Source organism: Barbus barbus (assembly GCF_936440315.1).
Source record: "Barbus barbus genome assembly, chromosome: 39".
In the NCBI taxonomy this organism is placed as follows: Eukaryota; Metazoa; Chordata; class Actinopteri; order Cypriniformes; family Cyprinidae; genus Barbus; species Barbus barbus.
The window spans coordinates 23210178-23225104 of record NC_136717.1 but is presented as its reverse complement, the minus strand read 5'-3'; the positions used below and the strand labels follow the sequence as shown (position 1 = coordinate 23225104).

General features: G+C 36.7%; 1 protein-coding gene across 1 annotated transcript; it reads right to left on the bottom strand.

Moving 5' to 3' along the window:
* Positions 1-2484: 2484 nt before the first annotated feature.
* LOC306859043 (troponin I, slow skeletal muscle-like) lies at positions 2485-9870 on the bottom strand (the record flags this gene model as incomplete). Its single annotated transcript, XM_079399851.1, has 7 exons — positions 2485-3960; positions 4250-4420; positions 5128-5217; positions 5373-5504; positions 5812-5859; positions 9047-9141; positions 9738-9870. The coding sequence occupies 7 exons, from the start codon at positions 9868-9870 to the stop codon at positions 3874-3876; spliced, it is 756 nt and encodes a 251-aa protein (XP_079255977.1). The 3' UTR covers positions 2485-3873.
* Positions 9871-14927: the final 5057 nt, after the last annotated feature.

Below are 14927 nucleotides of genomic sequence, written 5' to 3'. Positions count from 1 at the left end.
ATTAATCTCATTATTTAGTATATAAAGTAAAATTATAAATATATAATGCATGATACTTACTTTCAAAGTGAACATATCCAACATATTTATTATGCCTCAGCTGAAATGGGAAAATAGATAACTACTTGACAGCAACCTTGACCAAACAATGGTCCTGAAGGGGTTTAATTTGCGATTACACTTATCACATTTGATAAGTTTTAGATTACTTTTGGCCTAACTCGTTTATTAGCCTACATTAATTTGAATAGAATAATTCTGTGGCTCTTCAATAATCCAAATAATAATTCAATAATCATGTAGCCTATACATAAAAAAGTAACTGTAAAGTATTTCTTTTTATTTATTTGATGAGGTTTTGATTGATTGATTACCTCAATAAATACATATGATAACCAAAATAAAATGCTGAGGTACATTCAAGGATGTTTTGACCAAAAATGTGTGTGTAAGTGTAATGTGTGAGAATCAGACTGCAGTATTAGACCTGAGGTCGGTGTGTGTGTGTGTGTGTGCGCGTGTGTCTGTGTGTGTGTTCCATGTTTATGTGGTTTATGAGGACACAAATTTGTATAATGACATGGGTATGACAGAGGTATTACAATATGAAGGTGGTTTATGAGGACACTGCCTATGTCCCCGTAATTCAAAAGGCTTAAAAAACATACTAAATGGTGTTTTTTTGAAAATCTAAAAATGCACAAAGTCTCCTGTGAGGGCTAAGTTTAGGTGTAGGGTTGGTGTAGGGCAATAGCACACACAGTTTGTTCAGTATAAAAACCATTACGCCTATGGAGAGTCCCCATAAACCACAAAAACCAACATGTGTGTGTGTGTGTGTGTGTGTGTCTTGGCAGCATGAAAAAGAATGGTTGAAAATTGCATTCTTGAACTCTGGCAAATCAATCAAGCAAACGTCATTGAAATGAGGATTTATTTGTTCTACATATATGTCTCTGGTGAAACAGAAGTGCTTCACCTCAAAGTGCGAGCTAAATATCTCCTAGTATTTTCCCATGAATTGGAAACCGAGAGCAGTCAAATGTCTATCGCTTTGCCTGTAATTTGGTTACACAGGAGTAGTTGCCAGACATTTTTGGTCTTTTGATCTTTGGGCTTTACCTGCACTATATTTGCCTGGAGATCTCAAATGTTTATTTTTCTAATGTGCTTTGGTTTATAACATCAGGGAAAGACCTCAGATGACCTCAGATATTAATACCAGTTCCTGAAAATATTAGCCGCTTGCCTCAACTTGCTCTAAGAAAGGGAATATCTGAAGATTGTCTCTCTCTATGGGAGTACATGAACTTGATTTAACCAGGACATCTGAAGCATAGAGACTTTAACATCACAGAGAATTGTAGGTAAACCCCAGGGTGCTATGATTTCACATGACTGTTCATCTCCAATGGCCTCGTGATTGTGGATACTGAAGATTTAAACTGCAGTAACTTCCCAATCGAGACATTTTTACATTTTCTGCTATAAATAATGAACTGTACAAGGTATGACCTGTTGATTTTAATATACAGAAGATGAAGTATGCGGCATCTCGGTTATCAACTGGGTGAACTGAGGACGTTACAGAACAATCTGATAATTCTCCTTGATCTCTGAACTTGTCTCACATTGATCCTAAACCTTCCTGGCATCAAAAAGAGTGCGGCAGGATACAATGAACCTTTGGAAGTTGTTTTCCAGGGAGGAAGAACAATGTGCGTCTAACATTGCCAAAGAGACGGCATCTGTATCCAATCTAAACCAAATCCATCTGCTAATCATAAAAATGAGAAACCTGCATTAATAGGATAGTAAAAAGATACTGCATGCTTTAAGATTATGCACAAAGGTTCCAAAATAACTTTGATCCACTTGAAAAACATTTAGATGGTGCTTTTTTCTTTTTCATGTGTCTGGACAAATAGAAAACTTGCAGCATATGGGTACTTGCCTCACAACATAGCTACACACATACAAAACATACACATATCCTAAAGCTCGAATCCACAGGTATTGATTCACTGGACTAGTTCGGCTGAATTCACAGATTTACTTTCCTCTGCTGTTATGACCTTAAAGCTTTTTCTGTGCTGAAGTGGATGTGCTGACTCAGGTCTAGATGACTGATGACATATCTGTGCCGGTTTGCCATCTATGTGGTAATAGAGGATACGGTTCCACCCAAATTCCTTCCCTTCACCTCCCTGTACTTCCTTGTATCTTTGCTATTCTTGTGATTGTACTGCTGATGTAAGGCTCCATTTGAGGCCTGCTGAGAAATCTGTGACTTTGTCGCCCCCTGGTGTTGGTTTAATGCCAGTTCAGTCGATGTAGTATCAATGCAGAGCGCCATCTGTAGGTCAACACCTAAAACTGCTTTAAACTGGGAATTTGTCATGCATGCAGTTCTGTGGCATTGACATTACAGCATGTTTTAATCAAACATTTGATCTTTTAATGAAGGAGTCCAACGTCCCAATTCACTCAATAAACTTTTATTAAAAATTTAACTATTTTCTGTTTGTAAACTTCAACCAGGTAATAAAATAATCAAGCTCTTCACCCGAGGGTAAACAGTAGCTTTATTGGTTTCAATCAACACTGAATACCAAGCAAATATTTACACAGTTGATATGATATGATGTGAATATGAGGTTGTTCTATCATCTAATCCCTCTCTACGGACAGCACAGCACTCGCACATTTTAATCGCAGCAAATCACAATTTAATATCGCGTGCAAGCCACAGCTGGCTGACAAAATAAATGAATAATTTACCATAAAATAATGTTCAAGGTGATTCAAATTCAAATAAACAACATGAGCTTTGTATCAAGATGCCCCTTTCTCATTTTAAAATATATTCAAATATAAAACAGTTATTTTAAATGCTAATGTTTCACAGTATGTCTGTTTTTACTGGATTTTTGATCAAATAAATGCAGCAATAGTGAGCATAAGAGACTTTTTTTCAAAACAATTTAAAAAATTGTACCAACCCCAAATTTTTGAATGGCAAATCGCTGTTTATAGGAATAGTTCACCCAAAAATGTACTCACTGTCAGGCCTTCCAAGATGTAGGCGAGTTTGTTTCTTCATTGGAACAGATTTGGAGAAATTTAGCATTACATCACTTGCTCACCAGTGGATCTTCTGCAGTGAATGGGTGCCGTCAGAATGAGACTCCAAACAGCTGATAAAAACATCATAATAATCCACAGTCCAGTTCGTTATTTAACAGCTTGTGAAGTAAAAACTGTGCATTTGTGAGACCTCTATACATAGTATTGCTTTCTCCAATGAAAAAAGTAACCTCATCTGAATCAGGAGAGAAATATGCAAAGATCAAGCACTGTCTACAAGCGCAACCAGTCCAAATCAGTTCTAAAAAAATATGGATTTTGATGTGAGAGGAGAAAAGAAGATGGATTTTTTTTCACTGAAGGAAGCATTATTGTGGATAATGCACTCATATTTTGGCCATAAGTGATGGTTTAAAGTTAAAACAACTTGGAGTGGTGTGATTTACTTATTATTGTGATGTTTTTATCAGATGTTTGGACTCTCATTCTGACGGCACCCATTCACTGCAGAGGATCGGTTGATGAGCAAGTGATGGAATGCTACATTTCTCCAAATTTGTTCTGCTAAAGAAACAAACTACATCTTGGATGGCCTGAGGGTGAGTAAATTTTCAAAATATTTTGGCTCAACTATTCCTTTAATGTTGCATGGAAGCCATAGCTGGTTGACAGAATAAATGAATAATTTGCCATAAAATGCTGAAGGTGATTAAAATTCAAACAAACAGCATGAGCTTTGTATCCCAATGCCCCTTTATCATTTGCAACCTCTTTTCTCTCCAGCGTCTACTGTCCGGCATCGAAAAGCTTCTTCCTGCCCTCCATGCCTGACATCGCCTCCACGTTTTTCCTCCAGTCTGTGACCTCTTCCTTCTGATGGAGAGAAAATGCTTCAGTGTGACAGAAAGACAGAGATGAGAGCAACTCAAATGGTTGCACGGCGGACCGTGGCAACACGCATCAGACAGACAGACGGGGCGGGTTAAATGCCAACATTTCATCACCACCGGGCCTTTAAAGAAATCACTTGATTTCTAAAATAACCCGTCTCTTCAGACACAGCACATCTGAGCAAATGAGCTGAAAGCACGGCCTGTACTAGCAGCCAGACGGGCTCCTGGTGTCTCGAGTACACTTGTTATAGCGTGAGCTGGAGTGTTACCTTTTCTTCTTCCTTTTTAACTGTTTTGAGGTTGGCTTTGAAGTCAGCTTTCATGACTCTGGTGTCTGAGAGCGATCCCAGCATGGCATCCGCCGACTTCTTCACCCTTCTCAAATTTGGCCGCTTCATTTTTCCTTTCAGTTCATAGATCTTCTGGGTTAATGAGAGAATCTGGTAACGAACACATATATCAGGCTTTAGTTAATAAATCTTTGAAGTGGCTGTATCAAGAAAAGTACTTAAACATATTTGATATTTTCTGAGGAATATTGTACTTTTCAAAGGTTAGGCATAAGATTTTTTATTTTTTGGAAAGAAATGAATACTTTTATTCAGCAAGGGCACATTAAATTGACCAAAAGTCACAGTAAAGACATTTATAAAGTTACAAAAGATTTCTATTTCAAAGAAATGTAGCTATAAATTCATCGAAGAATTGTGAAAGAAATCATGCTTTTCAAAATTGATCATAAGAAAAGTTTCTTGAGAAGCAAATCAGCATATCAGAATGATTTCTGAAGGATCATGTGACACTGAAGATGGAGTAATGATACTGAAAATTCAGCTTTGTATCAGAGTAATAAATTACATTTTAAAATATATTCAAATAGAAAACAGCTCTTTTAAACTGTAATAATATTTCACAATATTGCTGTTTTTACTGTATTTCTTATCAAATAAATGCAGCCTTGGTGACAGACTTTTTTCTAAAACATAGCAAGAAAGAATAAATAAAAGGTAATACTTCAGAAATGTGTATTATTGATATTATTTATGAGTTTAAGAAAGACTAAAAAGTCTAAAACTAGACAGATTTCAAATCTGGTAAAAGGAAATGGTATATCATTTTTTTCATACCTCATTTTTCATTTACATACCTCTGCATCATTTCTGGTGACCTTTATATTGAGGTCATACCGCGCTTCATCCACAATGTCAATCTTGTGGTGCAAATCTCTACAAAGCTCCTGCAAAGACCGATGATGATACATCAACTCAAATCACTAATGCAAACACCATGAACACGAGAGCTTATGATATGTTGAGAGATGTTTTGGGATGCAGCCATCTGGCCACAGTAACAGCTCTCAATGTAAATATCTGCCACGGTAAAGTGTTGCACCTGCAGTTCTTGGACCGACAGGCCTGAGAGATTGAGGGGCGGCGCTTTCTCCCTCAGGGTGTTTTCTCTCTCCACTTCTTTCTGCTCTTTTTCTTTCACCAGCAAGCTTTCTGCCTTTTTCAGCAGTTTGCTCTGAGGGTCAGCCGAGGAAAAGGTGAGAGAGGTGTCAGGTAAGTACAAAATACATCATTCTTCACTTGTGTCCACTGACAGCGCTGAACATTTGCACATGATTTCAGTGTTACACCTGATTCACTAATGAAAATTACTAATGCAATTCACTAATGCAAATCAGGTGAAGGCACAAAAAACACACAGTTCCGAGAAAATTTTTTAAGTCACAGTTGTCCATTCAAGTAATAGGCTGTAGAGGACACACACACACACACACACACACACGTCATCATACTGTAAATGTTCAGCTTTGTTTCTGACCCACCTTCAGCAGAAGTCTGCGTATTGCTGAGTATTTGGATTTGCCCTTTTTCTGCAAGAAGAGTGAGAGTTAAGTCGGGCTCATTATAGTCTGCGGTTCTATTAAAACAGTCCTGCGTGTGGGTCTAATCTACACGCGCCGTGGTGCATGCATTAACTGCCTGACCTGATTACTGTTAGAATCTCCAAACTGAGGGCTCAGTAGCTCAGTGTAGTTTAAAGCGGAGCAGAGCAAACGTACAGTGCAGATTAGTTTTTAACATGCTGTTCGGTGTCCTAACAGAATTACTGAGCAACTAAAATCCATTTAGAGCTGGATTATAGGGTCATCCATTCAAGCGTTCACTGGACTTTAATATATAGAGACGGCACCACGTGCACTGCTACATTCAATTGTTGCTAATCAGTATGGAAACTATTAAAAGGGAAACAATTAGGAGCAAAGTGAGACAAAACTCTCATGACAAGTGTGTTGAGAATACACTTACCGGCCTGTAAAGACGTCATTGCATGCAAAAAACAAACAAAATAATATTTTCTATATATTTTACAGAAAATGTATTCCTTAAGATAAACTCTAGATGTTGCCAGGACTATATTATGTAGTTGCTATGGTGTTCTAAATGTTCAGTAGCTATATAGTATTATTTTCAATAAAGACTTCAAATCTGGGAAAAGAAAATAACCCACATGGTTATTCCATTCGAAACTTCCATTAGAATTTTTTATTAATATTTAGTTTCAGTTAATATATTTATTTTTATGTTTTATATTTTCCATTTTAATTCTAGTTAAAATTGTAGTAATTTTTGTTGTGTTGTGTCAGCTTTTTTCTGTGTCTATGCAGTTATTATTTTTTTAAATTTCAGTTTTAGTTATTTTAATGCATCCTGTTAAACTAAATTAAAATGAAAAATGTTGCATAAATTACAAGTAACAATTTTATGTGGTTTTATTTTTTTAATTTTCCATTTGGTTTTAGTTAACTATAATAACCCTGACTCACAGTTTATAATCATATGGTGTAAATAAGCCATTTTGGATGAGTATGACATTGACAGGGTCAGTAGTCTAATAAAGATAACACTCACCCTTCAGACATGACTGCAATACACTATGTGACCTGAAAGAGAGCCAAAATAATTGTGGTTACTATTCAGCACTTCATCATCCATATCTGCACATGTCAGGCATCACTAGTCAAATGCCAAACAACTGTCAAGGATTAAGAGTGACGCCACAGTCAAGAGTTGCTCCTAAAAAAGCATGTTTAAATGCATTAAAGAAACCCGCTGTCCTTTGACATCAAAAGCTACAGATCCACTAATGCAATTCCAGTATGCAGGCGGTTCACGGCACTGTACCGGACATTGGGTTTGGCTTTAATACCGGTCATCGCCACGACTCAAACACGGAAGAACCGTGACCTTTACTCCGCCAATATAACAAACCATCTCTCTGTGTGCATCAGCCGTTTTTCTCAGCGTCTTCAAAGATACATTCATTACGGCTTGCGGTTCAAAGAGATCGGGGTCTCGACATTTTGGCCCCATGGAGAAAACAGTGACCTTGACGTCTCACTGAACGCTGTGAGCAGGGGTTAATGGGGTTCCTCTGGGAAAAGGGTGCTGAGAGATGAATTTAGAGGCAGAAAGCATGTGGATAGGAAGTGTAGACAGTGTTTCAGTGTGAATTCAACCCTGTGATGAGAGATACTGATGCCACAATGTCTGAAAACTGTCATCTGGTGAGGATAAATCTGGTGCAACTTACAAAGTGCATGGAATGAATCAGATGCAAGACAACGAAGAAGCAGCCAGCGAATCTGGATTTCACTATCAAAGTGAAATATGTCATCTAAAAGATATAATCTGAGGGCAATATTGGCTGTAAATAACAAACACTCAACAGCTTGTTGGCTTTGGTCCTGCTGATGTTAACGTCCTTGATATAACTGGCATGACTTAGGCAAGAAACAGTCGAGCCATTGACGTTCATGTCTGACATTCATCAGGACTTATGTATGACATTACACAGGTCTGAACAGTACTTTAGTGTTGCATTTCCAAGTCATATTTTTACTCCTTAGAATTTAATTTTGAACTAAAAATTTGAAATTTTGCAGTTTGCCCTGACTTAAATTTGTACTCCTACAATACTTATTTGGTTTACAATTCAAATTATGCTCCTGTTAAATATTCTTAAAATTAATTTCAAACAAAGTCCACTCCAATGTGAAATGTAATTAGCCACCACTATGGTCAGTCACCACAGATTTAATTTGACTAGCTTCACTTTTTATTTAGAAAGCCCTGACAATATATCTTGCATTAAAATAAATTAAATAATTGGAAAATAATAATACATTTTTAAATAAATTGCTGAATACGTACATTTACATTTTGCCTAACAATATATTTTTTTACTTTATATATTTAATGACCACTCAATTAAGTAAATAAGTGTATTTAGCACAACTATTTTTTATATTATATTTTTTGTTGTAATTTTAATTAATAATGTATCATTTAATTTAGAATGCAGAATTCATAATAAGCCATAATTAACTAGTTTAACTTATTATATAGGCACCCTTGACAATATATGCATTAAAATAAATTAGATCCATTTTTAAATAAATACATTTTAGGTACATTAAATAAATTATGAATAAATAAATAAACACATTTAATAAATTATTTATTAAATAAATTGTATAATACCATCATGTTTTAATTTATACATCTCTGACAATCTATTTTGCATTAAAATAAATAAATAGGGGGAAAGTACATTTTGATATAAATAAATGCATAAATAAATTTACATTTTGCCTAACAATAAATAAGTAAATAAGCATGTTTATGATGGTGTAAAGCCACAACACCTGGTCATCTCTGACAGACAGATGAGACGATACACTGGCAGCATCTCACACAATATACAGTTACAACCAACCAAGTCCATCCAGAATGTGGTTCCAGTCATGCCCTGTCATTCACCTCACAATATCCCACACTATTAGTCTGCATGTCCTAGTGTCATTAATCAAGCCCCAAAACATGCAAAAATAAATAAAAACTCAAGCAAAGGAAGTGAACAACCCTTCAATTTGCTCCAATCAAAAGACTCTTCAACCGCTCTCTGCTCTCTAACTTAAAAGACCTCTGAAGTGGACCTTTGATTTCCACGGCAGACTGTTAGACATGATAAAAAAAGCATCGATACAAGGCTCTTACCTTTGAAGAGCAGAATAGGGAGCGTGAAAAGAGGAGTGATGGTACAGAGAGAGACGGCGTAGTGTGATTTTCAAAGATTGATCTGTGCCTCACCTCTCACATGTGAATGCCCAACCAAAATAACTCTTGAGCACAGCGCCTCCCATGAATGCCAGCTTTTGGCACACCATTGTTCTGGAATTGGACAAACACCACATTAATGGCTGATCTAGCACAGAAAAGGCTATAGACATATTTTTAGTCATTTTTAGACATATATAGACATATTCCCATTAGAATTCATATATTCCTGTGATTAAGATTCCCATGGCCACCCCAAAGACAACAAAGGCTCCGGTTGTTCTACGGTCAGATATAAATGCACATAATTGTTTAATTGAGCATTTTATGGTCTCACGCTATAATTCACCAATGCTCGGAGGCCTGAATTTCAAATGAGAGTCCTAGTATTCAGTCGAGCGCAACATTAATTACAGGTGAATATCACCTCGAGACTGCTGGGAAGAATGTGAAAATGGATCACAGCATTTAAGTCATAAAAACAGGGAGAAAGAGGCATGGAGAGAACATTTATCTCCATATCGGGGCCAAGAGGGCAACTTTTGGTCTAAAAGCCTCAGATCGATAAACGCATGACCCCGTAATGCATTGAAAAGGGTTTTATGGTTTAGTGAAGGACTATGTGGCAAACCTGGTTTGACTTTTGCATACACAAAGAGGGGACAGTGGAAGGACATACACCTTTGGTGGAATCTGGAGTATGAGAGCGGCAGCTGTCGACAGGCACTGAGAGATGGAGTGAACACAAGCGTCCCATGACGCATCGCTCATGCACTTTTGTCTGCACTGCGGTGTAGTGAATACATGTGAGCCGCAGCACGCGCCTTTGATGGCGTTTATTTTTAGGAGGACTGGTTTTCACTCAGCGCTATCACGCTCTTCACTGTCATCGCTGATAACATGACCCCAGCCCTCAAACTCTCGAGGATAATACTGGTTAATGACCTAAGCTGGTAACTGAAAGATCGAGGGTTCAAACAATGCAAGAATTGAGCTCATAATCTAGAAAACAAGAACGTGTCAAGATAAAGTTTGAATGTTGGCTTGTCAAAGCCTCGGGTGGACATTCAAGGTTAGTTTGGCCTGATGTAGTTTGAGGTGTTCTGAGGCCTTGTTTACACCTGGTTTTAAAGGAACACTCCACTTTTTTTGGAAATAGGATCATTTTACAACTCCCCTAGAGTTAAACAGTTGAGTTTTACCGTTTTTGAATCCATTCAGCCGATCTCCGGGTCTGGCGGTAGCCCTTTTAGCTTAGCTTAGCATTGATCATTGAATCGGATTAGACCATTAGCATTTGGTAATCAAAAATGTTCTCTAATAGCCTTTTTCAGAAGATCTGTGATAGCGCCTCCTACCATATAACAGTGAAAACACAGAAAGCTGGAAAATTCTGTGGAAAGAGTTAAAATGCGTTTCAGCTTGACAAAAACACATTTAAAAACCAGGTGTAAACAGGACCTTAGTGGTTGTTACAGAATTGCAAGACAGGTAGTTAAGTTGTAGTTGTACAGCAGCATCTGGGTGGTTGTTATAGTGGTCTGGATGGTTGCTATGATCTTCTGGGTGTTTGCTGTGGAATTTCTAGGCGGTATTCTGTTCTGAGTTCCTGCTAGAAATGCACACATTTATAGTCAGTTCTACTGTTTTATATTGGATGATCTTCTATCTAAACAAACCCAGAGGAAAACTGTATGACTCAGAGGCTGTTAACATAATTTTTGAGCTAAGATTTTGGTTGCCAAACAGATACCGCAGGATTCTGTGTTACAGCCCCAAAAGACGTATATATTGAGTTCTCATGTGTGTTTCATATGCATTACCATTTCAGGTCAGTAAGATTTTTTAAAATAAATTAATGCTTTTATTCAGCAGGGATGCATTAAATTGATCAAAACTGAAAGTGAATACATTAACAAACTGTTATAAATATTTATATTTCAAAGAAATGCTGCTCTTGAACTATTTTGAACTTTTCAAGAATCCTGAATAAAATGCATCATGGTTTTCACAAAATATTTCAATTTCTGAAGGATCATGTGACACTGAAGAAAGGAGCAATGATGCTGAAAATTCAACTTTGCATCACAGCAATACATTGCATTTTAAAAATATATTAAAATAGAAAACAGCTATTTTTAAACTGCAATAATATTTCACAATATCGCTGTTTTACTGCATTTTTTATCAAATAAATGCAGCCTCGGTGAGCATTTGATACTTCTGTCATGAATATGCAAATCCAGAAAACACCATTAAGATATCATCTAGAACTTTAGAGGAGACAAATGCAAAATAACTAACTTTCCTCAAGAAAACAAAAGCATTGGACTTGAACGAAAGTACATTTGCTCTCAATCTCACTGCTGTCAAGAAGAAACAATTAGAAGATCTCATTTGTGATGTTTCTTTCCTATGAGAATATACAAACTCGAGATCTGTTTACATTAATTTATCAGCTCTTATATGCATGTTCCTGGATGAACACAAAAGCCTTCGAGTTTCTCATTTACAAAACAACAGAAAACCTCAGCAATGAACGGATTTGCAGCGGAAACAATATTGTGCTCCAATAAATGTTATTACGGTGCATTAAAGTGATTTCTTACTCTTGGTTTGGGTAATAATGTCAAGCCCACTCTGGGATTGCCCCCCTCATTATGATAATTTTGTGCGCGGCTTCTTAACCAACAGCATAATAACCCATCCAAACTATCATTAATGCATGAAATAATTCCCTTTTAAGTGACTCCAAAATAAGGACCCTTTCGCTGCCAAGTATATTTCACGAATAATGTTCAGCTTGAACGTCCTGGAATTGTTATGTTCCCTTTTTTACCCCACCAACACATTATCAGACATGAACCTAAAATAATCAGCTGCTCATTCCGGCTGCTGCTAATTTGCCTGCTTAATGATGTAAATGAACACCCACGAAACACACACACACACACACATACTCTAGGTTCTGAGTCATGTGGTTCCCGTTTTAATTACATTGGATTAGCATAACTATTTCCCATTAAGCAATTCCCCAGCGACCCTACGCAGATCGGGAAAATTGCTCTCAAATGCCCACCCCATTAGCGACGAGGCTGACGTCACTCCCCGTCCATCACCGCTAGCATCCACTTGCCCAAAACAGGCCTATCCAGAGTGACGGAGTGGCTCATGGGTAATGAAGTCACTAATCACTTGTAAGCGAGTGGGTTTAGACGTGGATGGGACGGGAGGGTTTTAATGCTCCAAAATGTCAGCATGCAGGAGGTCTAGATAAATCCACTGTAACGCGTGTGCCGTTACAAATCACTTGCAAAATCCTGAACAGGCTGTAAATCATAGCGGGTGAAACACCCGAACAGCAGCAGCGAGTCCATCGGCTTGCATATTAAACACCAGAGGTTGGACTTCAGCCAAGGAAATGCCACCCAGCAGTATCTGTACAGTATAAAGAGTTTTTTTTATCAAAGTTGCAAGTAAAACAAAGATTACTGGAGCGCATTTTAGAGGAAAATAAAATTTCACATTTAACTCACTGCGTTACTTGCGGTTTCTTTGTAATTATTTGTGAAATTTGCTAGAAATTTCTACTGTAAGTGAAAACGGTACTATACAGTACAGTTAACTAAAACTATAACTAAAACCATAAAAATCATTACTTGAAATAAAACAAATATTAACTGAAATAAAATAAAATAAAAAGTAATTTATTTCAGCTAACACCTTTGTTAGCTGAAAACATGAAAACATGACAAAAACACACAACATACTGTAATTACAAACCTAAAACTGAAATAAAAATAAAAATGACACAAACATAAAAAAATGCAAACAAATATTAATAAAAAATTATAATAGTATCTCAATGATACTAAACAACACTGGCACTGATATAAAATCTTAATTTATTTTATTTCAGTTGGTTGCCAAACATTTCTCATTTTCACTTAGTTTAACTTGATATACTGAAACTGAAAAAAAGAACTAAAAAAATGACTAAAACAAAAATCAACAAAAAATGTATAGAAATATAAAACATGGCAAAATCAAAATAAAATTGCTAAAACTTTAAATTTAAAATGCAAACAAAATCTAAAAATAAAAACTATCTTAGTATCTGAAAGGTTAAAAAAAATCAGTTCTAAAAATGACTAAAACTAAAATGAAAATTAATTAAAAAATTAATTAACATTCTATTATATAAAAGTAATAAAAAATTACAAAAACCATCAACATTTTTACAGCATTAAATTTAAAATGAAAAAAAAAATCTAAAAATAAAAACTAATTCAAAATATAATTCAAAAGTATAATAATATCTGAATGATAAAAAATGAAAACCTTTCGATAACTAGTATAACTGCTATTTAGTGTGCGCCAGTGTACTACATTTTCAAATTTAGCACTTTTGTTTTAAGTTGGTCTTCAAAGGATACAACTTTTATACTAGTATGTATATGTAGCTAAAATGTACTATTTCCAAATTCGGACTAATATTGACTACAACCATGGTTTTAAAAGGATACCATTTATACTTTCCAGTATGTATAGTATCTAGCTAAAATGTAGGCTACTATTTCCAAATATTGACTAATTCTGTCAAATACTGACTACAACCTCAACCAAACTATTTAGAAAATAGAATGTATTACTTTTTAGTATGTACTAGTATGGAGTCCTATTTAGTTTGCACTACAAATATCTTTCAGCAAATACATATTACTTCTAAGTACTACATCTGTAATGTCAGTGATCTCCCAGCATGCAGGAGGTCTTGATGAATCCATTTCTAATGCGTGTGTCGCTACAAATCACTTGCAAAATCCTAAACAGCTGTAGTGGGTGAAACGCCCGAACAGCAGCAGCGAGTCTATATGTAGCCTAGGCTATATCAAACACCCGAGGAAAGCATTTGGCCAAGAAAATGCCACCCAGCGGTATCGTTTAGCTCAGGAGCACCGCTGAAAAACGGGTTACGGTTAGTGAGATCCATTGCATTCCGCTCGAGTGATCAGAGAAAGCTGCGGCAGTTGTGGATGGCATCGCTGCTCTCTGCGGGACGCGAGCGAGTGGTTAGCCTTCGGGATACTCGCTCAGTTTCTGTCTTCACCCCAGCTCTCAGGAGGGAGTCGACTGTTTATCACGGACGAGAGCACCCGTTCCCGGGGCAGAGAGAACATGTTTTTCTTGATAGGAGACAGAAGCGAGAACTTGTTGCTGTGTTTTGACATGCTTTTTTTTTGGTAACTCATATTCAGGGTGTTTATCTGAACTGGGGCTTTTTCAAACAATCTCCCGGCCTATCGTGAGGAGCATCCGGGGTTGTGTTTTCCCTCATGTGGAATCAGGAACAGCGTTTATCTGACCTCAAACAGCCCCAGTGTGACAGGACCAAACAAACATCAAATGCACACATGCACTGGCCCGACTGTCAAATATTTAGCTGGAGCTGCACTTGATCATAATGCTAAAGGGATGTGAGCTATTGAGAGAAACATCTGCCCTTGATCCACTGCTGCTGTCTGAGAGTAGCTTTGAGAAAAATGTGGATCAGATGAAAGAAAATTCACTTTTCCCTGATGATACCTGCAAATACACATCAAGCACATGGCATTTTATTATCCGTGCGAGTGTTAAAATGAAAATTTTGACAGTGGTAAATGAAGTACTGTAAAGAACTATGTGATTATACAACTCTAAACATATTTAATAGTCAACACACATCTGAACTCTCTTTTTCCCCTTGAAGCAATGCTCGTTGACAGACCTTAGCTCACATTCAAAACGATACTAATCTGCTCCCTTCACATTTCATGACAAC